The 23194-nt window shown below is 43.1% G+C and overlaps 1 protein-coding gene across 1 annotated transcript in view; it reads left to right on the forward strand.

The window, feature by feature from the left end:
• Positions 1-1076: 1076 nt before the first annotated feature.
• The window catches only part of CARD14 (caspase recruitment domain family member 14), a 28909-nt gene continuing 6791 nt past the window's right edge, over positions 1077-23194 (forward strand). The window contains exons 1-16 of the mRNA XM_075279419.1: positions 1077-1287; positions 5874-6011; positions 7573-7898; positions 8341-8493; positions 10195-10314; positions 11921-12046; positions 12309-12461; positions 13943-14083; positions 14305-14393; positions 15168-15250; positions 15857-15920; positions 17270-17456; positions 19917-20043; positions 20363-20600; positions 21516-21579; positions 23010-23100. Of these exons, the coding sequence (XP_075135520.1) occupies positions 1077-1287; positions 5874-6011; positions 7573-7898; positions 8341-8493; positions 10195-10314; positions 11921-12046; positions 12309-12461; positions 13943-14083; positions 14305-14393; positions 15168-15250; positions 15857-15920; positions 17270-17456; positions 19917-20043; positions 20363-20600; positions 21516-21579; positions 23010-23100 (2311 nt within the window). The remainder of the gene's footprint in view (positions 1288-5873; positions 6012-7572; positions 7899-8340; positions 8494-10194; positions 10315-11920; positions 12047-12308; positions 12462-13942; positions 14084-14304; positions 14394-15167; positions 15251-15856; positions 15921-17269; positions 17457-19916; positions 20044-20362; positions 20601-21515; positions 21580-23009; positions 23101-23194) is intronic.

Genomic DNA, 23194 nt, shown 5'->3' on the forward strand with positions numbered 1-23194 from the left:
CTATGGGGAATAATACTGTGCGTAGGGGCCACTATGGGGCATAATACTGTGTGCAGGGGCCACTATGGGGTATAATACTGTGTGTAGGGGCCACTATGGGGTATAATACTGTGTGTAGGGGCCACTATGGGGGATAATACTGTGTGCAGGGGCCACTATGGGGTATAATACTGTGTGTAGGGGCCACTATGGGGCATAATACTGTGTGCAGGGGCCACTATGGGGCATAATACTGTGTGCAGGGGCCACTATGGGGAATAATACTGTGCGTAGGGGCCACTATGGGGCATAATACTGTGTGCAGGGGCCACTATGGGGCATAATACTGTGTGCAGGGGCCACTATGGGGAATAATACTGTATACAGGGGCCACTATGGAGCAATAATAGTGTGTCAAAAGTTCACCACCGGGCGCCATTCCCAGTTACCTCACTGCATTTCTCTATTTTTCATTGACAAAAATAAATGATTAACCCTTCAATGCCTGAAAGCACTCTAACCGTGCAGCATTTCTACCTGCCTAAAACATTTGCACCATGCCGTATACAGGGGTATAATGTAGACTGGCCGGGGGCGTCTCTTGTTGCGCTTGGTATAGTTGTGTTATGTAAACGCTTTGTGTCTTTCTAAGATGTTACTATACAGCTGACCTGGCGACTGCGCTCGAGGTGCTGAGAAATAGATAATCCGCTCCGTTCTAGATGAACTTTGGTCTTTCTTTTTTTTTTTTACTGCCTGGAAATTCTCTAAGCCCTTAGGGTGAAATTCCAGCAATGGCGTCAGGTTCTGCAGCTCGCCGGGGTTAGGCGTAGTATTAAGGCTGCACAACTTCCTTGTCTGTTTGTTTTCTATTCCTCGCTGCCGACCTGCTCAGGTTTGGTGAATGCTCGGGTCTGTATATGAGCTTTGTATGGAGGGTAAGTCCTATTGTTAGTCAGCGATGCATATACCTATAGTATATGAGTCGAAACCAAATAAGGCTTAAGATAAAGCCTAGGACAGCGTGCACGCTAAGCCTCGAAGTCCTAAATTTCTTATTTACTTCATTTTTTTTAGAATTTCTACCAAATAGAACAATGACGACGCACTCGCAAGCCGACCCCGAGCTGATGGACCTGGAGGAGGAAGAACTATGGGAAATGATCGAAAGGCACAGATGTAAAATTGTGCAAAGACTGTCCCCGGAACGCCTGACGCCATATTTACGCCAGGCTAGAGTGATCGACGCCATGGATGAGGAGGATATCCTACACTGTGCAAAGTTTTCTACAAGGGCCATGCGAATGGGTGAGTCTTGCTAAACAAGTCGCAAAAACGTTGCGAGTCATATAGGATGCTGTGTGTTCTGTAGATCCGCGAATAGAACTATAGGTAAATTTTGAGACGAACGTTAAGAATTTTTGCAAATGTAGAAAATTAAAGGAAATTGTGCCGGGGTTTCTGGCAAATCCAGACTATAGAAAGTTCCTCCATTCATGGTTGCATCCATTGGTAACTGATCACGACCACAGAGGTCTCCACTAAGATGGTTAGAAAAAAATCTAAATTTTGCAAAATTTTTGATTGTATTTAAAAAATTATAAAATGTCAAAATAAGAATGTATACATGTATATAAATTCCGATATAAAAATATTTTTTTAAATAAATGTGTAAATGATCAAATATTTTTATACCGTAATTAATATTATAATAATAATATAATAATACAGTTATGTTTGTGGGGGAGGGGAACCTTTAAGGGGTACAAGTATAATAAGATATTGCCTACCCACTGGATCGCTGAAAACTGTGATGTCAGGCGGGGGGATGTCTGATCCTTGGGGAATCCAATGATCATCAGAAAAGGGGGTCTTGTGTCCTCCAGGAACAATGGAATGGAACTGGCAAAGATAGTTCAGCGTTGCGGCAGCACGCATGGCCGACCGTCACAGCATCCAACTACTCTTGGCTGTGGTCTTGCAGCTGGGGGAAATAGGGACAAGGATCCCCATTCTGATCTCACAGTCATTAGCGATCCTATCACTAGGTAATAACTTGCTATAAGCAGAATACCCCTTTAATGACAACTAAAGGTGTTCATAGCATGCCCTCCATGGTTGAGCTCTCTGACCTATGCTGTTTCCATAACTCCTGTTGACTGCTGTAAAGCCTGACCATTGAGTACCGGATTTCACTGTCATTGAGCTTGTGGTGGATCTTAGCATCGGATCCTAGGTTGGGGGGAGGGTCATTTTTGCATCAGATGCAGGTTCCAGAGCAGGGGTGTAACTAGTAAAGACTGGGGCCCATAAATAAATGCTGTCAGCGTTGCGACCCTGCTTACCGATCCCCAATCCTAACCATGATCAACTCCACTTCAACCTTCAGCCTTGAGGTTCCATGACTGCGCTTAATAGCGACATGATGTGGGGCCCATGGGCAGATGGGGGCCAACCAGGCCCCCTAAAGGCTGCGGGCCCCGTTGCAGTCCCTACCACCATTGTTCAAAGATTGGAGCCACATTTGTTAGATATTTATGGCCTATCCTGTGGTGCACTTGGGGTAATTTGACCAGACATGAAACATGACCCCTTGAATGTGTGACGCTGGTCCCAGGCGGAGAGGGCTGATATGAATAAGGGGTGGTGTTCAACGGCGTTGGGTGGCTGACATAGATACATATTTTTGTGCTTACTCAAATTTTTCAGAACATGCACAAATACGTACAAGCCCTGGACTATGTGGTCACTTACCTATGACACATGACCAAAAAATATGTGACAAATGAGAAAAATGTCATTGGAGTTGTAGCCTTTACATACAATGCAGGGTTTTAAGTGTAATGGGTGAGTAATAGTAACCTATGTCATAAAGAAAAAGGGAAAGTAAGAATGTAAATGATAGCCTTAAAGGGGTCATCCTACTGTGAGCGCTTATCCCCAACCCACACTTCTATGGGACACCTTGGATGGCGCACTCTAGCAGTCCTGTAGAAGTGAATGGAGCAGTGACTACAATGTCCAGCACCGATCCCTCCACATGGGGCACTTGTTGGCCATCGTTCTTGTGATCCCAGTGGTCAGACACACAATCTGGATTGTATCAAAATAGTCGTCTTAGATAGACCCCAGGAATGAGTGCAAGGATCTCGTACCTTATGGGTGGACTTCCATAAGAATACCCCTAGTAGGATATGGTTCCCCTAAAACACACATAGTACCTCCCCAAGAGGCCATACAGTGGTGATCGTTTTGGTGCCTGATGAGCTATTTCAGCTCTGTACTGTTAGGTGGGCGGTGTTAGGTAGGGCGTGATTCAGAGCCCCAATCAGAGGCAGCCAGTGTCAGAGCTCAGAGTCACCTCCCCCTTGTCTGTTCCTGCCTGACACCGCCCTCCTTACAATAAAGAGATCAAATAGTATCGGACACCAAAACTAACAGCATTGATTTCTCAGGAATGGTGGGGCTAGAGAAAAAAAATCCAACTGTGCTGTAATCCGTAGAGCAGCGCTTATTAATTGATGTAATGAGCTGGACTTGTTGGAGGTGGTGAAAGTTCCTCTTGCCTTTGGTTCAAACTGCCATAATACTATCATCAATTCTACAGTTTTATGAGCTGTCCTCCCACCACTTGTCCAATGTGCTTTTTGGACTACCTACCATTCCACTGAAATGCTTTCATTGCATCAGCGTCTTGACTTACTAGGAAGATCCAATACCTACAACACATTAAGAAGGACACCCTTCATAATCCAAGTTAACAAAAAAATAAGAAAACGTCCCTCTCCCCCTCCACCCCGCTCAATTATATAGTATTAAGAAAATATAACACATACAATAAATTAGTGTTAAAGCTGCAGAGGTGAGATAAATCAAGTCAATAGGACACAGAAAACCCAACATAGATGCTAAGAAAGCTTTATAGCTCATGTGTGCACCACAAGCATATAAACACCATAATGCAACAATGGAATAAAGAAGTACTAGAGCATATAACCTAGGATCTTATAAGGAGAAATAAATAAGGACTTATGTACATATAATAATACTCTTAGTAAACACATAAAGAGTCAATGTAAAAAACAAATGGAGAATGTACATACATATATCGGAAAGCAACCACAATTTGAGGACTCCCTCATTTCCAAATTGTTCTAAGCTTTATAATACCAGAGATATAACCTCAGCTTCCCTTCACTATACCACTGTACTCCAGTGAGAGGAACAAGATAAAGAATTTGGAAGAGTTAGAAAGTAGATTTCAATGCAGGATTTCACATAAAGGAGCCAAAATCTGTTAATAAAGTATATTACAACATTTATTAATACCACAAATCCTGCAAGAAAATCACAAATTGCCCTAAAGTTTAGTTACACTTTAAGCTTAAAGAGGACCTTTCATGGTTTGGGGCACAGGCAGTTCTATATACTACTGGAAAGCCGACAGTGTGCTGAATTCAGCGCACTGTCGGCTTTCCCGATCTGTGCCCCGGGTAAAGAGCTTTCGGTCCCCGTACCGTAGCTCTTTACAGACAGAAGGGCGTTCCTGACAGTTACTCAGGAACGTCCTTCTTCAAAGCAGCACCTATCGTACTGTACAGTATGCACAGGGAGGAACGCCCCCTCCTTCTGCTCACAGTGCTCGTCCATAGACAAGTATTATCAGGAAAGGAGGGGGCGTTCCTCCCCGCTCACACTGTACAGCGCGATAGGCGCTGCTGTAGAGAAGGACGTTCCTGACTGACTGTCAGGAACGCCCTTCTGACTGTAAAGAGCTACAGTACCAGGACCGAAAGCTCTTTACCCGGGGCACAGATCGGGAAAGCCGACAGTGTGCTGAATTCAGCGCACTGTCGACTTTCCAGCAGTATATAGAACTGCCTGTGCCCCAGAACATGAAAGGTCCTCTTTAAGGCCCCACGTTGCGGAACACAACTAAAAAACGCAGCGGAAATGCATCGTGTTTTTCATCCGCAGCATTTTTCATTGTGTTTTGCTGGGTTTTTCTCTGCGGATTTTCTTCCCTTATTAAACCTATAGGGAAAATGCCAGAGTTTCCAGCCACATGCAACGTGTGATTGGGATTAGCCAGAATCTCCACAGCCTAAAAACCACTTCGCAGAGAGCATTACATACTCAAGCTGAAACACCAAACATCGGAAAGATGAAGAACTTGTTATTTACTTTTGTACATAAAACTAGAAAAACCTGACACCTAGATAAACAGCGGGGAAACCTGGTGTCATAAGACCATGGCGGTGGGTGCAAAACAGGCAACTATATATACAAGCAAGAAGAGAACAAATACACAATTTACATAGCTGGGTTCAGTAAAGTGGAAGCACAAAAGAGGAATTTCTACTTATATTTTTAGAAAAAAAAAAGTATTTTTAGAGGTTTCAGGTGAAGAACATTGAGAAACTCCCAACATATAGGAAAAACTCACAGATGTGTCAACATCTTATCAACTAGAATGATCACTGATATTCCTTGTTTTATATGGATTCCCCCAGTGTAACCAGTAATAGACCACCCAGTAGGAGTCATTTGGTCCATTCCAGTTTATTATGGGCACCTGGGGTCATGTAATTCCTAGTGTGACCAATAATCTAAAGCTTATACCCCTGTGTAGGACTTTCTGTAAAGGACTACATCGTCACTCATCAAATCTCTCATGGCAGTGTCTGTGGGTGCTGTGTGCAGAATTTCCAGTGTATTTTGACAAGATGTAGAGTAATTCAGAGCGAATGCGTCACTTGGAATTTATGAACAGTATCAAGCTCTATTATATGACCTTCTCGCAGCCTTGTGGAGATCCTGTCTTATCACATGTGTGTCTTGGTAACCGAGAAGTCCAACATGTACTTTTTACTAATTTATTATTTTTACTTTAGGTCACCTAATGGATATGCTTCATACACGAGCAAAGAACGGAGCCATTGCTTTCTTGGAGAGCTTGATGCTGGTGAATCCCAGAATTTATACCCTTATCACAGGAAAAGAAGCCAATAAGGATCCCAACAGCTTCACAAGTAAGAAGTCAACTTATAGCATTAGTGTCAAGTCCAGTTTACAGCTAAGACCTCATTCAGATATCACCAGGTCATGGAAACCAAACCCTAGATCATAGGATGAACGTAATATTGGATGGGCCCTCAAGAGAGCCTGAGGATCCTCCAGTGGGCACAGGCTCCAACACAGTAATGATCCAGCAAAAGACATCGAAATTTGAGGGGTACTGTATTGTTGTGTTCTAAGGCTTGTAGGAGAGTGGGAGAGAGTAAAGTCAAGGACGCGATTGTCATGAATGTCTAGGAGGAATAAAAGTGGAACACGTATTAAAGTATTTAGCCTGTAAACCTGAATATATAGGTGACATTCTATACGTATCCCAAAGGCTTCCCACATACACTTCCTAAAAAACTTATGCCTGGCTTTAACCCCTTTCCTGTGTTGGTGTCACTTTCTTAGGTGTGCACTGTGCAGCCAAAAATGACATGTTACGAGTATTCTGAAGGTCGATACGATTATGGTGATACCAAATTTATATAGTTTTTTTTTTATCGTTTTTTACTCAAATTTTATAGGAGGTGAAGCTGCGAAGAAACAGTGGTTTGACTTTTGATATTTTCCCACTATGGTGGACGTTCTCGGATACAGGGATATGTAACGTGTATGTGGTCTAGGGAAAAGGGGGATCATTTGAACTTTTAATGTACTTATTTTATTTACTTTACTTTCATCTTGAACTTCTAGGGTCTGGTCACTAATACAATACACTGCAGTGATATTGCATTGCAATGTATTGTAAAATTTCTATACTTCTATTACAGGCTGCCTAGCTGTCACAGTAATGGATCTCATTCTAGGGGACGACCTCCCCAAAATAGTGCTACCCATGTTCTGCTAGGAAAATGGTGCCTCGCCAAGTTTGACTGAGGCATCACAGGGATTAATGTTTGCGATCAGTGCAGGGACTGATCATGGGCATTGCTGCCGAGTCTCTGCTATATAATACAACAGACACCTGGCAGTTATGACACCTGCTCAGCTCTGGACTGGCAGGCCCATATAAAGACCGGAGGTCCGCCGTAATATTATGGAAGTGGCCAGGAAAAGGTTGAAGAGGATCTTTTAAAGGTCGTAAAGAGATGGAGGTGGTGAAAGGTCCTCTTTCAGCCTAGCTGCACATCTAAGGGAGCCTTCACACGGAGTTTACACTCGCTCATTCTGAACGTAAACTCGTTCAGAGTGAGCGGCGTAAGAAACAGATCCCATTGACTTGAATGGGTGCCGGCATACACGCGCTACCCATTGAAATCGATGGGAGGCTTTTTTATCTATTGCTTTCAATGTGATACGCGCGTATGCCGTCACCCATTCAAGTCAATGGGATCTGTTTTTTACGCCGCTCACTCTGAACGAGTGTAAACTCCGTGCGAAGGCTCCCAAAATCCACATTTAACCCATTCCTGAAATCCATAATAACACGGAGGCAATGGCACATTCACTTCTTGACAATACCATTCCCAGTTACATTGAAGCATGTTACATATTTGGGATGATGACATGACCCTTGCCCTTTATTTGTAGAACTAATTGACAACAGCCAGCTGAGCGTTTTCCTTATGAACACCCTAAGCAGTCTCCAGGAGGAGCTGATGCAGGAGAAGCAACTCAAAAGGACATTGGTCCACCATCTGCACAAAATGAGCGAAAAGCAACAACAGCTAAAAGAAGAAGGAGAATGTATGAGAAGCGTGGAGCACGAAAACCAAAGACTCCGCAGAGAGATGGATGCCCAGAGCCAAATGCTAAGCAAACTGAAAGATGAGCAGTATGAGCAGTCCATGCGATACTCACATGCCTTACAGGAGAAGGACGCCATACAGAGCAGGAATAGTGAACTGCAGGAACAGGTTGGTAGCTGAGCTCTGATATATACGTGTGTGGGCGGAGTCATCAGGACTCTTACTGTCTCTATTAGGAGTCCTGTTATGACAGATAGGGAAGCAGAAATCTCTCATCATCCTCAGTAATAAATTCAGTTCCAGCCTGTTAACTCTAAAACGTTACATGTAGAATGAGACTGAGCATCCAAGAAGACATCTTCGACTAGTCTTAAAGGAGATGCCTAAAAGATGAGAAATTTTGCATAAGAAATAACCATTGCTCACCTGTTAAATCCTCCACCACTCCAGTGCTGATGGTCTGGTGGCCCCTGACACCCTCTGTATACTTTGCTCCATTACACAAGTGAAAATATATACAAGCTAGCCATGCTATAGTTTTATGCTGTAACCATATATACTCTATAGGTATACTTGCTTTTATGTACAGTTGTTTTCTGTATTCCTGCAGTTGTATGCAGTGAAAGAGGATCTGCACAGAGTCAGGATGGAGCTGCAGGTCGCTCAGAGTTGTCCTTCCCTGAACAAATGTGAAGAAGAGCTGCAAGTTCTGCAGAAAGAAAACGGCTTGTTAAAGGAGAAGCTGGAAGGACAGAATACGCCGGTGAGAAACTACAAGATTTGTGTAATTCTGTGAATTCTGTACTGCCCCAAAATTTCTTGGCCATATCTTTAGTTGTCTCCCATCAGTTTTTGTTTCTGCTGCTACAGTGATGAGATCACCTAGTACCCCACATGACCACTGGTCTACTCTACATGATCACTGTGGTCAGTGGCCTTAGTGATCTAGTCCACATGACCTGTCAGTCATTGACCTTCATGATCTACTCCACATGACCAGTCATTGGCCTTAGTGATCTACTACATATGACCAGTCATTGGCCTTAGTGATCTACTCCACATGACCAGTCAGTCATTGGCCCTAGTGATCTAGTCCACATGACCAGTCATTGGCCTTAGTGATCTACTACATATGATCAGTCAGTCATCAAACTTAGTGATCTACTCCACATGACCAGTCAGTCATTGGCCTTAGTGATCTAGTCCACATGACCAGTCATTGGCCTTAGTGATCTACTCATGACTAGTCAGTCATCGGCCTCAGTGATCTACTCCATATGAGCAGTCATTGGCCTTAGTGATCTACTCATGGCCTGTCAGTCGTTGGCCTTAGTGATCTACTCCACATGACCAGTCATTGACCTTAGTGATCTAGTCCACATGACCAGTCATTGGCCTTAGTGATCTAGTCCACATGACCAGTCATGGGCCTTAGTGATCTACTCCACATGACCAGTCATTGACCTTAGTGAGCTACTACATATGACCAGTCAGTCATCAGACTTAGTGATCTACTCCACATGACCAGTCAGTCATTGGTCTTAGTGATCTAGTCCACATGACCAGTCATTGGCCTTAGTGATCTACTCCACATGACCAGTCATTGGCCTTAGTGAGTTACTCTACATGACCAGTCAATCATTGGCCCTAGTGATCTAGTCCACATGACCAGTCATTGGTCTTAGTGATCTATGCCATAGGACAAGTCAGTCATCGAACTTAGTGATTTACTCATGACTAGTCAGTCATCGGCCTCAGTGATCTACTCCACATGACCAATCATTGGCCTTAGTGATCTACTCATGGCCTGTTAGTCGTTGGCCTAAGTGATCTACTCCACATGAGCAGTCATTGGCCTTAGTGATCTACTCCACATGAGCAGTCATTGGCCTTAGTGATCTACTCATGGCCTGTTAGTCGTTGGCCTAAGTGATCTACTGCACATGAGCAGTCATTGGCCTTAGTGATCTACTCCACATGACCATTCAGTCATCGGCCATAGTGATCTACTCCACATGACCAGTCATTGGCCTTAGTGATCTACTCCACATGACCAGTCATTGGCCTTAGTGATCTACTCCACATGACCAGTCAATCATTGGCCCTAGTGATCTAGTCCACATGAGCAGTCATTGGCCTTAGTGATCTACTCCACATGATCATTCAGTCATCGGCGTTAGTGATCTACTCCACATGACCAGTCATTGGCCTTAGTGATCTACTCCACATGACCAGTCAGTAACAACATTTTTATTGCACATTGAACACCATATTTTTTTTTTAATTTTACCCCAATAATTCTCTTTTCTACTTCCTAATAGGAAACACTTGTCCTACATAATACATTGCTTTTTCTAAATGTCCTATGCCATTACAAAGTACAACTTGTCCCACAAAAAACAATGCAAATGCTTTTTCTAAATTTCCTATTTTTTACTGATCTTTTTGCTTTCACTTAATTAAGGTGGGACTGAGTGAACCAAACCAGTGTTCAGAGGAGACATTATCGGGTTCTGAAGCGTTGATGTCTCAGCTCAGAGCAGCCAGACAGAAGATTGCTGCTGGTGAGGCATCTGAAAAACTGGTAGGTCTATGTATTCTTTCAGTGGCTTAGGTATTTGCAGGTTAACCCGATCCTCGCCGACCTCCCTGGTTAAACTTCAAAACATGTAAAGTTTAGATTCTTTTTATATAGACACGTGAACATTTTAAGATTTGATCTTCATATAACAGTATACACTGACAAGCAAAAGAGTCCGACCATGCAAAAGCCAAGAGATGGAGGTCCAAGCAAAATATCAGAGTCAATAAGTCGGCTCACCGCAAGGTCTATCAGTTCTGGTGCGACAAACACGGCAATGGAGGTGGCTTGTATGCTTCATAATAGTGAGATCACAGATGTCCATGCAAGCAGCGTCTGCAATGGTGGCCCAAAAAATATAAGTTCAATATCATCATAAGAAGTGACGACTCGAGTTTGCAAAAAAAGGGCGAAAAGTGGACAGTAGAAGATTGGAAACGGGTGATTTGGAGAGATGAGAGGAAAGTCAATAGACTGGGCTCTGACAGGTACAAATGGATCTTGAAGAATTAAGGGAAAAGGCTAATGGATTGGGAAATTGAAGGAATGTCAAGTTTGGTGGAGGAGGCCTGATGGTATGGGGTGGTTTTACAGCCAAAGGCGTTGGATACTTGACCAGGATCGATGGTGGTCTCAATGCGGAGCTATACGTGAGTATCCTACACAATGAGTTACTTCGTTCACTTGAGTACTATGGGTATGAAAAGGACGACATAGTGGTCCAGCAAGACAATGACCCAAACCATACATCGAGATTAGGGAAGAAATGGTTCAATGGCAATGAAGTAGAGGAGCTGGATTGGCCCCCACAGTCCCCAGACCTCAAACCCAATCCAACCCTTGTGGGTAGAGTTGAAGAAAAAGCTGTATTTGTTTCCAAGTGAGTCGACCAGTCTGCACCAACATTGGGAACAAGTAGAAGAGACCTAGAGTCAGAATTCGGTGGAGACCTGCTTGAATCTGATTGAGAGCCCAGAAGGATTCCGGCAGTGAAAGCCAAAGGTGGATTCACAAAATAATAAAAATAAAAATTTTGATTTTTACGAGCAAAACAATAACAATGTAGTTACACGACAAGAATCTTCGGAACGAATCATATGCTTAATAGTTACAAGTCACATTAATCTATGAGATAGCCAAGATGACTGTCTATAAAATGATGGGAGTCTCACGTTCCAAGCGATTTGGCTATCGTTTTGGTGCCAAATACCACAGGGCGCCTTCAAGGTGTTGTGCGGACCACGTCGTGATGGATTAGAGATGTCTTGGCAGTATGAACAGGGATACACAATATTAGGCAGGTTTAATGTTACAACTGATCGGTGTAAATATGTATTTTTCCAAAGAACGAAATGGCATATTTGTGATATTTTTTAATTCTTGCCCCGTAAATTTATTGCTTATGTTTTTTGGCAAATTACAATATATCAACACAATCTATATCGAGTGTCGAATAAAGATGAGACGTGCTCAATATACAGTAGGCTTAAAGAAAAGTTACCACTTGGTTTCTAGATCGTGACAATTCTCCAAATTTACTGTCAGAGAAATTCTTTACCCATCTGCGTTGTCCGAGTGACGATAATGTGATGGAAATTGTGTTTTTTAGTGGAAAGAGGAAAAAGACACAATGCTTCAAGACTTTCGACATTTACAAGCTAATTACGATATCCTGAAGAAGAAAACCGAAGCCTTTCATGATCAAGTCGATGAACTCCAGAAGGAGCGTGACCAGGTAGTGGAATGTAAAAAAGTGACAGCTATATGGGCGGTGAAATATCTTTCTATGGCTCATGTGTGGTCTATTAATAGACAAAAAGATTTCAGGGTTTTCCAAAAATTCAGGGTAGTTCCCCCGTGAAGTTTCATCTACTGCCTATCCACCACTGGGACCCTCATTGATCATGAGAATGGGAGATGCTCATGGGTTTCAACACCACATCTGGTTAATTGTAACATCCCTGTTGTTTAAAATGCCCCCTATTCCTTCTGCACAGGCCTACAGAGCAAGAGACATGGTGCAAGCGGACATTTCACAATTTCTCAACGAGAAGGATACACTTAGAAAACAAGTCATGGATCTCACAGAATGTAACACAGAACTCAAACAGCAGATTCGGAGCTTGGAGTCAGAGCTACGGTTCAGGATGGTAAGATGAGACCTAGGGAAACAAATTTACTGTGTATATTTTGCACCTTCAGTGGCTGGAGCCAATGTAACAGGTACTGACAAGAACAAATTACATTTAGCTTAGCACCTGTATTTGATTCCTGGCACATCAGGAGGATACCCTGGTCTACAGGTCTACTGTTTTGGCTGTAGTTTGTATGTTCCTGTTTATGAGAATTTGCATATATTGGCTACAGGTCTACAGATCAGGTCTGAAGATCTTCAGGTCTCCAGGTTTGCAGGTCTACAGATCTTCAGGTCTGCAGGTCTACAGATCTACAGGTTTGTAGGTCAACAGGTCTGAAGATCTTCAGGTCTACAGATTTGCAGGTCTATAGGTTTACAGGTCTGCAGGTCTACAGGTCTGAAGATCTTCAGTTCTCCTGGTCTGCAGGTCTACAGATTTTCAGGTCTACAATTATGACTATAGTTTGTATATTCCTTTTTATGGGAATATGCATATATTGGCTACAGGTCTAGAGGTCTACAGGTTTGCAGAGCTACAGGTTTGCAGGTCTACATGTCTGCAGATCTACAGGTTTGCAGGTCTACATGTCTGCAGGTCTACAGGTTGGTCTGCAGGTCTACAGTTATGGCTATAGTTTGTATGTTCCTGTTTATGGGAATATGCATATATTGGCTACAGGTCTAGAGGTCTACAGGTCTGAAGATGTTCAAGTCTCTAGGTCTGCAGATCTCCAGGTCTGCATGTCTACAGGTATGCAGATTTATAGTAATGGCTATAGTTTGTATGTTCCTGTTTATGGGAAATTGCATATATTGGCTACAGGTCTCCAGATCTGAAGGTCTTCTGGTCTAAATGTCTGCAGGACTACAGGTTTGCCAGTCTACAGTTTTGGCTATAGTTTGTATGTTCCTGCTATGGGAATTTGCATATACTGGCTATAGGTCTAAAGGTCTACAGGTCTGAAAGTCTGCAGTTCAATGGGGCTCCAGGTCTGAAGATTTGCAGATCTATAGGTTTTCCAGTCTACATGTCTGCAGATCTACAGGTTTGCTGGTCTACAGGTCTGAAGGTCTACAACAGTAACTTTCATACAATTTTGCATTGAAGAGTGAAATTTGCGTGAATGCTTATGATTGAAGTTTGATCCAAGCAGATCTTTAGACACAGACCTTCAAGAAGTGGTGATGTCATGATATGGCCATTCCATTACCTAAGTCTTTACTGGTCCATCTATGTCTATCTTAAAAACTTAAAGGCCTTTTTACAGTACATTTTAATTAATGACTTATCCTAAGGAAGATCAAAGAGAGTCCAACACCAGAGACCCCCATGGACCAGTTATGAAGCTGCTTCTGCTTCACAAGCTTCCTGAGATGCTAATCGGTCACATGGCCTGATCACAACTCACTCCAAATTTGAAACAAATTTGTGTATTATACAAGTTAAGGGTTAAATTATAATACTTCGCTTTAATCTCGGATTTTCTTGGTCAGATAAGAAGAGATGAAGAACATCAGGAAGCCGCAGAGCAGGAATACAGATGTCCGCAGTTTACGAAACAGAGACTTGTGCGTATGGATGCGATTTGTCCCTCGGATGATGGTGACAAGGCCTCCTCCGTCAGCACAGCTGGGGTTTGTTACATTGTTTCAGAATGTAGTTAATGTATAACTTACTGTATATTATGATTACTAGAATGTATAAGGAGATTGACGTTCACTGCACTATATATTACACTTTATCTTATACATTATACAATTTTCATTGCCCTTCACGTCATAAATCTACAAAATCCAGTGTCACCCTACAAGCTATCGCTCTGAACATCTCCCATCTTTTTGTCCCTCTTTTCTAGTCTTGGCAGGACCTCAGCTCCCACAACAACAGCGGCCATGATTCCTGCAGTTCCCTTCATGACGATTATCTCGTTGATCTTTCTAAAAGGTAAGGATCTCAAAGACATAGTTTTCCAATGGTAGAACAACTTAAAGGGATCCTATCATTGGATACTCTTTTTTTTCTGCCTAACACGTAGGAATAGCCTTAAGAAAGGCTAGTCTTCTCCTACCTTTAGATGTCTTCTTCATGCCGCCATTCGGTAGAAATCCAGGCTTTCTTTGGTATGCAAATGAGTTCTCTTGCAGCACTGGGGGCGGGCCCAATGCTGTGAGAGAAATCTCCATCTTCAACTGAAACGGACTCTCCTCGCATCTTCTTCCGGCGCTGGGTTCAAACATCTACGCATGCGCAGTCAGCTCTGCCATCAGGCCTCAAGCAGAGCTGACTGCACATGCCCGTGGCATTTTTTTGTGGCCGCTTACGCTCATGATAGACGTGGGTTCCACCTCTGTGAACTGCACTTATCTCAAAAACTAGGGCTACCCCCGTCAAAGGCAAGAGACAGATCATGAAGTGGGTGAGAGAGGGAATTACTCACTTCTCAGTATCAGTGTCTGTCAACACAGTAGTGAGTGGATCCCTCACATTGAGCTGCCGTAACGGCGCCATGCCACTATACTGGGCGCAGAGCCAACTACTTCTGGATCCGTGTACTGTATTCGCAAACCAGATACACCTCCAAACAGCTGATCCATGCAGGAGTTGGGGGGGATAGGCTGTCGCCTTCTCCCATCGAACAGATATTTTAATGTATAGACATTTTAATGCCAAAGAAATATTAAATTATTTTATTATAAATGTCTTTTTTATATACATCAGTTGTTCCAGTGAACTTCCGGAGCTTCTTGAGACAGCAAGAACGGAGGCGGACTATGAATATGAGACAGCAGAGTACAAAAAAGGTAAACTTCTTATACATCTACCTTAAGAATACTGCCTCTATATTGTATACATACTGTAAATGATGCTACTGTTATCTTGTACGCATACACTATACCACTATGATGTGTATATATAAATAGTGCTGCTAAATATGCACATAAATAATATACATATAATAAAGACACTATACGATATGCACAAATAATAGCTCTATATCATACACATAAATCCTGCCGGTATATATCATAAGTATTGTAAATAGCACTACTGTTATCTTGCATACATAAATAACACCGCCATACTGTACACCCACAATATACAGTATAATACACTCATTCATTACAGAAAAGTAATACCAAGATACGGGGGGGTGTAAAACATCCGGCTTTAAGTGGAGATTGGCCAGGCCCATAGACGCAGCCCAACATCGCAGAGCATAGCTGCGGCACAATAAAGAAGGTTTATTACAATAGATTTGCACAATGCAACAAAAGAACCATACAAAAACATTTCCTTAAATATTTGGGCATGATACTCTTACTCCAAACCTGTCCAGCAGGAATTAGCGGTAAATCCGCTGTTGCTCCATCCGGAAATAGTGCAGTAACCATTATCTGTCCTTGTAGGTCTCGACCTGTATTCACACATGGATATAAGTGAGAGAGGTTTACATCTTGCCTGTCCTGTAAGGTTAGTAAAGCAATAATATTTTTCATAGACCCTTGTGAGGAGCCGTCATTGACCAGGGCAGGATATCAGAGCGGAAAGATTCCTTGGGGGCGTTATGTGAATTGTATAAGTTTTTGCAGACGGATTCTGCAAATTCTGCAAATTTATAAATTTCACAGTTTATTTTTTAATTATATTACATAAAAATGTATCTTTGTACCGTATTAGCCAGTGGATATGAAATGTAAAGATTGAGAGTAGGGTTGAGCCGATCTTGACTTTTCAGGATCGATTTTAAAATCCGTTTTCCGATCATTTTTCATTCGAACCCGATCTCGATACCAATGCAAGTCAATTGGATTTTTTTTATTAATCAGAGATTGGATTTTAAAAACAATCTTATTCATTATACAGCATGGAATCTAACAATTGAACGCTTTAATTGTTAGAATCCACGCTGTGTAGTGAATCACTAAGTAGCCAGAGGATTTTTTTTTTTAATCCTCTGGCTACTTAGTCCCCCCTGGTGTCCACTTACCTGCAGAGATGGCTGCTCCGCTGCTCCGGGGTTCTTCTCGCTGCCACTCCACGCTTCAGTCTTCTTTGGCTCGCTGCTCCCTGCCTCCCAGGCTAGGAGAGTGTGGGCGGGCACTGGGAGGGGAGACGTCACGTCTCGCTGCCCTGTACCCGCCCACACTCTCCTAAGCCACAAGCCCCGCCTTCCTAGCTCTTTAAACACTAACCTGGGAGGCGGGGCAGCGAGGCGAAGAAGACTGCAGTGTGGAGTGGCAGCAAGAAGAACACCGAAGCAGTGGAGCAGCCATCTCTGGAGGTAAGTAGCTACAAGACATGTTAGTTTAGTCTCCCTTTAGAACGAATGGAGGCAGCCAGCGCGCAGGGGGTTAAGGCTGTGTGCCGGCTGCTTCCATTCATTCCTATGGAACCGCAGCGGAGCCTTCACACTGAGTATACACTATATACTCAGTGTGAAGGCTAAGGGGAAATAGTGGGGAAATAATCCTCGATCTTGATCCCACCTAAATAGATCATGTTCGGAATTCCGATCACGATCGTGAAATTTTCTCGATCACCGATTGGAATCCGATCTTTTCCAAACACGATCGCTCAACCCTAATTGAGAGTCCTCAGTAGTTGATACCTTTTTTAATGGCTAACAAAAACTGATGACAGATTGCCAGCTTTCGAGACTGCTAAGGTCCCTTCATCAGGCATGGTATCATGGTATCACTCCTGATGAAGGGACCTGAAAGCTTGCAGTCTGTCATCAGTTTTTGTTAGCAATTACATAAATAATGAACCATTCTAACCGTTCTAGCAATATGTTCAGCACCTTTCTCTCTATGTTCCAGTCCCGTACGAAGACGTTACGCTCAGAGAATGTCTAGTCGAGTGACGACAATCGCTTTCCAGGGAGATGACCTACTGAAACAAATAGGAATAGTTGGAGGAAACAGGACGGGAATCTTTATCCATCAAGTCACCCCGCGGTCAGCTGCTGACGAAATGTCACTGCTACCAGGATACCAGATCATGGCGGTAGGTTATTGTATTCACTGTGAGAGTGTAAAAAAAATAATCTAACTAGGACATTTCAGTCCTGACGGTAGACAAAAAATCTCTTAAAGGGAATCTGTCACATGAAGAGTCGTTCAATCTGTGGGTAATATGTTATAGAGCAGGAGGAGTCGAGCAGATTGATATACACTGTCTACCTATAAGTATTCGTACACCCATGCAAATGAAGATCTCTGCGGTCGTGATGTACGTTACGTCTTCCGCCGTTAAATAAGAAACAGCATTGGCGTTAGTCACATGTAAGATGCCACGAAGTGCAGAGTTGTCCGATTTCGAGAAAGGAGTAATTGTGGGGTACCACAGAAATGGTTAATCCCTAAGGGACATAGCAAGTGAGCTGAATTACCCAAAAGCGACAGTGGCCTATGTGATTACGAAGTGGAAGGTGAACGGTGATTGTCGGAATGTGCCCCGAGTAGGCAGATCCCCGAAACTGGGAGATAGAGAGCGACGAGTGTCACCAGGAGTGTCACCAGGCAACCGGGAGTATTGTGTCGCTCAATCCCATCCGTAAGGAAGCGTCTGCTGGGGTCTACCAACTATCGGATAGGAAGAAATGTTGTGTTTCTATTCTACCACAGGTGTCCAAATACTTATTGGTAGATAGTGTAGTTAAAATGCCTTGTGCAAGTCCAATGTGGAGGAGACACTCACACACACACAGAGCCCTGTGCACAATGCAAAGACATATGCAAGTAATAAAATATAGTCATTACCTGCGTATATACATGAGAGGTTCTTAGGTACATTTTCTCAAATTGCTAGAACCCATCGAATCTATCTCTCTCCTATCTCTCTCTCCTATCTCTCTCCTATCTCTCTCCTCTCTCTCTCCAATCTCTCTCTCTCTCCAATCTCGCTCTCTCCAATCTCTCTCTCTCTCCAATCTCTCTCTCTCCAATCTCTCTCTCTCCAATCTCTCTCTCTCTCCAATCTCTCTCTCCAATCTCTCTCCAATCTCTCTCTCTCTCTCCAATCTCTCTCTCTCCACTCTCCAATCTCTCTCTCCAATCTCTCTATCTCCAATCTCTCTCTTTCTCCAATCTCTCTCTCTCCAATCTCTCTCTCTCCAATCTCTCTCTCCAATCTCTCTCTCCAATCTCTCTCTCCACTCTCCAATCTCTCTCTCTCTCCAATCTCTCTCTCTCCAATCTCTCTCTCTCCAATCTCTCTCTCTCTAATCTCTCTCTCCAATCTCTCTCTCTCTCCAATCTCGCTCTCTCCAATCTCTCTCTCTCTCCAATCTCTCTCTCTCCACTCTCCAATCTCTCTCTCCAATCTCTCTATCTCCACTCTCCAATCTCTCTCTCCAATCTCTCTCTCTCCACTCTCCAATCTCTCTCTCCAATCTCTCTATCTCCAATCTCTCTCTTTCTCCAATCTCTCTCTCTCCAATCTCTCTCTCCAATCTCTCTCTCCAATCTCTCTCTCCAATCTCTCTCTCCACTCTCCAATCTCTCTCTCTCTCCAATCTCTCTCTCTCCAATCTCTCTCTCTCCAATCTCTCTCTCTCTAATCTCTCTCTCCAATCTCTCTCTCTCTCCAATCTCGCTCTCTCCAATCTCTCTCTCTCTCCAATCTCTCTCTCTCCAATCTCTCTCTCTCCAATCTCTCTCTCTCTCTCTCCAATCTCTCTCTCTCCAATCTCTCTCTCCAATCTCTCTCTCTCCAATCTCTCTCTCTCTCCAATCTCTCTCTCTCCAATCTCTCTCTTTCTCCAATCTCTCTCTCTCCAATCTCTCTCTCTCCAATCTCTCTCTCCAATCTCTCTCTCCAATCTCTCTCTCCACTCTCCAATCTCTCTCTCTCTCCAATCTCTCTCTCTCCAATCTCTCTCTCTCCAATCTCTCTCTCTCTCTAATCTCTCTCTCCAATCTCTCTCTCTCTCTCCAATCTCTCTCTCCAATCTCTCTTTCTCTCTCCAATCTCTCTCTCTCTCCAGAGAGAGATTGGAGAGAGAGAGAGAGAGAGAGAGAGAGCCCTCTCTCTCTCCAATCTCTCTCTCTCTCTCCAATCTCTCTTTCTCTATCCAATCTCTCTCTCTCTCCAATCTCTCTCTCCAATCTCTCTCTCTAATCTCTCTCTCCAATCTCTCTCTCTCCAATCTCTCTCTCTCATCTATCTCTCTCTCTAATCTCTCTCTCTCTCTCCAATCTCTCTCTCTCCAATCTCTCTCTCTCCAATCTCTCTCTCTCTCATCTATCTCTCTCTCTCTGATCTCTCTCTCTCTCCAATCTCTCTCTCTCCAATCTCTCTCTCCAGTCTCTCTCTCCAATCTCTCTCTCTCCAATCTCTCTCTCTCTAATCTCTCTCTCTCTCCAATCTCTCTCTCTCCAATCTCTCTCTCTCTCCAATCTCTGTCTCTCTCCAATCTCTCTCCATATAGTATAATGCATATGGTATATTCTTTTGATTACACAGGTAGACTTTGATGTGATGAATCCTGCTTATAAGGTAGACTTGGAAGGAATGACCTTTGAAGATGCCCACTGCACGCTCAATAGGGTGACGGGTTTCTGCTGCCTTTCTGTTCGATGCAACATGGATGGTAAGAAATGGTTTATTATTGTATATTCTCTTTAACGGGAATCCGTCATGTTGGAAATCCGGCCCTGTCTACAGACAGCAGGTTATACAGGAGGAGCTGAGCAGGTTGTATATAGTGCCCTGTCTACAGACAGCAGGTTACACAGGAGGAGCTGAGCAGGTTGTATATAGTGCCCTATCTACAGACAGCAGGGTGTACAGGAGGAGCTGAGCAGGTTGTATATAGTGCCCTGTCTACAGACAGCAGGTTATAGAACAGGGGGATCTATTACAATAATTCCAGTATACTGTATGTACAAATCTCTTTTTTCTGATTTCAGATTACCAGAAGCTGCAGAATAACATTGAGAGCGGGCTGATAAGTTCTGGAGACTCATTTTATGTCCGTGTGAACCTCTCCATGCCCGCACGTGTTCAGGGTGGTCTGCAAGTGAAATGTGGGGACATCCTCCATGTCACAGACACCATGTACAAGAATCGCTGCCAGTGGTTCGCCCACAGGGTTAATGCTTACACTATGAAGGACGGAGAGTCCGGCATCATTCCCAACTATCGCCAGTAAGCATGCACTGTAGTTTGTTATGTTTTTGGATATTTTTGTTTTCAATTTTATAGTGGTAGGGACAGGACGTGGCAGATAAGACCTATTGTACTCAAAATTATAGTGATTGGGTCTTTAGTGCAGGAAAGGTTAAAGGGGAATCTAGGGTTTCTTTTTTTCTGTTCTACCATTAGGATTGGTGGGGGCTGATGGCTGGAGAGATTACCTGTACTATACATTGTATGGAGCTGGAAGCAGATAGCACCACCCTCTGTATAGTGGTCGGACACCAGTACTGTAGCTGAGCTCCCATTGACATCAACAAGAGTTGAGCTACAGTAATGGCTCCCAGCCACTATATAGTGTATGGAACAATCTGTTTCTGGCTCAGCACACTGGATAGAACAGGGACCGGACACAGCCCTGAACAATTGATCCTGGCAGGGGCTGAAATGAGTGGCTCCTGCCGTGGGATCAGCAAAAACGCACATAGACTGTCACTCCTAATTTTTTTAACATATACACTATTGATGTGTAGTGGGCCATACCCCCACGACGCCCCCCAATGGCATATGTGAAGATACAGTATCAGTGGGGGTCCCCGAGGTAGGTCTCAGATGATGGCACACTTATTACGCTAGATTCATACTAGCTCTCGGACTCTCCATTGCTCAGGTCCATCAGGAGACCCAAACGACGGAGAGCTGGAGCGCTATAACAGCGGTTACACACAGACATCGGAGGACCCCATCAACGATAATGGGGTCCACCATTTCTAAACTGAAAACGGTGAAGAAAAAAGTGAACCGAGCCTTACCTGTCGTATGAAAATGTGATAAATGTCAAGTGACAACCCTTGTAAATTCTTCTTTACCCAAGCAAAATTCCTGAATGTGCGGCCTTTTTAAACTTCTTATGTTTTTATCTTGCAGGGCTCAGCAGCAGCTAATAACATCTATACAACGCATGACCTGGCAAAATGGGATGTCCCGTATAGTGAGTAGGAAACAAAATGAAAGATAATACCATGGATTAGCGTATATTCACACACTGCACTACAGGGTACCATACTAGTGCAACAAAAATGTATGGAAATATTAGGGCTCTCTGATGTCACATCAAACCCACCGAATTTCAGAATCTTAAGAATCTCCCAAAAGCTGCAGTGGAAACAAATTTAGGCCACATGTTGTGAAAATGCTGCGTTTTACAGTCCCAACGTAATGAATAAGATTCACCCAACATGTCCCACAATATAATCCCTCTACACCCCAAAAACTGGCATAGAGAGATTGATAAATCTGCCCCGTTGGGTCTCTGAATGCAGAACCACAAAACCAAACATTTCAAAATATCTAATTTCTATAAAAATGTAGAATGTAAAATGACTTATTTAATAAGGTTATTAATAAGGCCCCGTTCACACAGTGCAAGAGGGGGCGGATTTTGGCGCAGAATCCACGTCATAATCCGCCCCCTCACAATAGAGGTCTGTGTAGACTGCTAGCGTTCTTTTTTCCGCTAGTAGCGTGTTACTGTTAGCGGAAAAAAGAAACGAGCTGCGCTTTCTTCAAGCGGATTCCGCGGCTGAATCAGCCGCCTCGCGACCGCACCCTCCAGACTAGGCCCATTCAATTTGGGCCAAATCCGGAGCGGAAAGCCGCGACGGAATGGCATGCACTGCACCGAGGCGGAATATGCACACGCGTATTTGTGTGTGAACTTAGCCTTATGCTGCACAGTAAATGCCATACAAACAAAAGACAAAAAACTGAGGCAGTCCTGTTGCTGTTTTTCACACACACCCCCCTTCCCACAGGAAATAAAAAAGATAAGCAAAATATACCTAAAATTAATCCCTTAAAAAATACAGCTCATCCCATAAAAAACAAGCCCCTACACAAATGCTAAATGAATAGACTAAAGCAGCCTGTGGAAATCTTTGGTACTTGTATGTTCCTGGACAGATGAGACAGATCAACTTCTTAAAGGGAAACAAACCCCATTATCTCCTATCTATCTATCTATCTATCTATCTATCTATCTATCTATCTCCTATCTATCTATCTATCTATCTATCTATCTATCTATCTATCTCCTATCTATCTATCTATCTATCTATCTATCTATCTATCTATCTATCTATCTATCTATCTATCTCCTATCTATCTATCTATCATCTATCTCCTATCTATCTATCTATCTATCTATCTATCTCCTATCTATCTATCTATCTATCTATCTATCTATCTATCTATCTCCTATCTATCTATCTATCTATCTATCTATCTATCTCCTATCTATCTGTCTATCTATCTATCTATCTATCTATCTATCTCCTATCTATCTATCTATCTATCTATCTATCTATCTATCTATCTCCTATCTATTTATCTATCTATCTGTGTTTGTTATTTTCTCTCCAGCCCAAAAAACATGTCCGCATCATCAGCACTGACCGCTGCAGTTCTCACTTACTCTGGACATCTCTAAATTGTGGCACCTGCAGATGTGAAGGTACAGTCAATGATTTCATGTATTGTTATGACCCGCAGTCATCCCATAGCTCTGCTGTAATGTTATTGTTATAGTATTAAACTGTACCTCTATG

The sequence above is a fragment of the Leptodactylus fuscus genome, chromosome 6, assembly GCF_031893055.1.
Source record: "Leptodactylus fuscus isolate aLepFus1 chromosome 6, aLepFus1.hap2, whole genome shotgun sequence".
Taxonomy (NCBI): Eukaryota; Metazoa; Chordata; class Amphibia; order Anura; family Leptodactylidae; genus Leptodactylus; species Leptodactylus fuscus.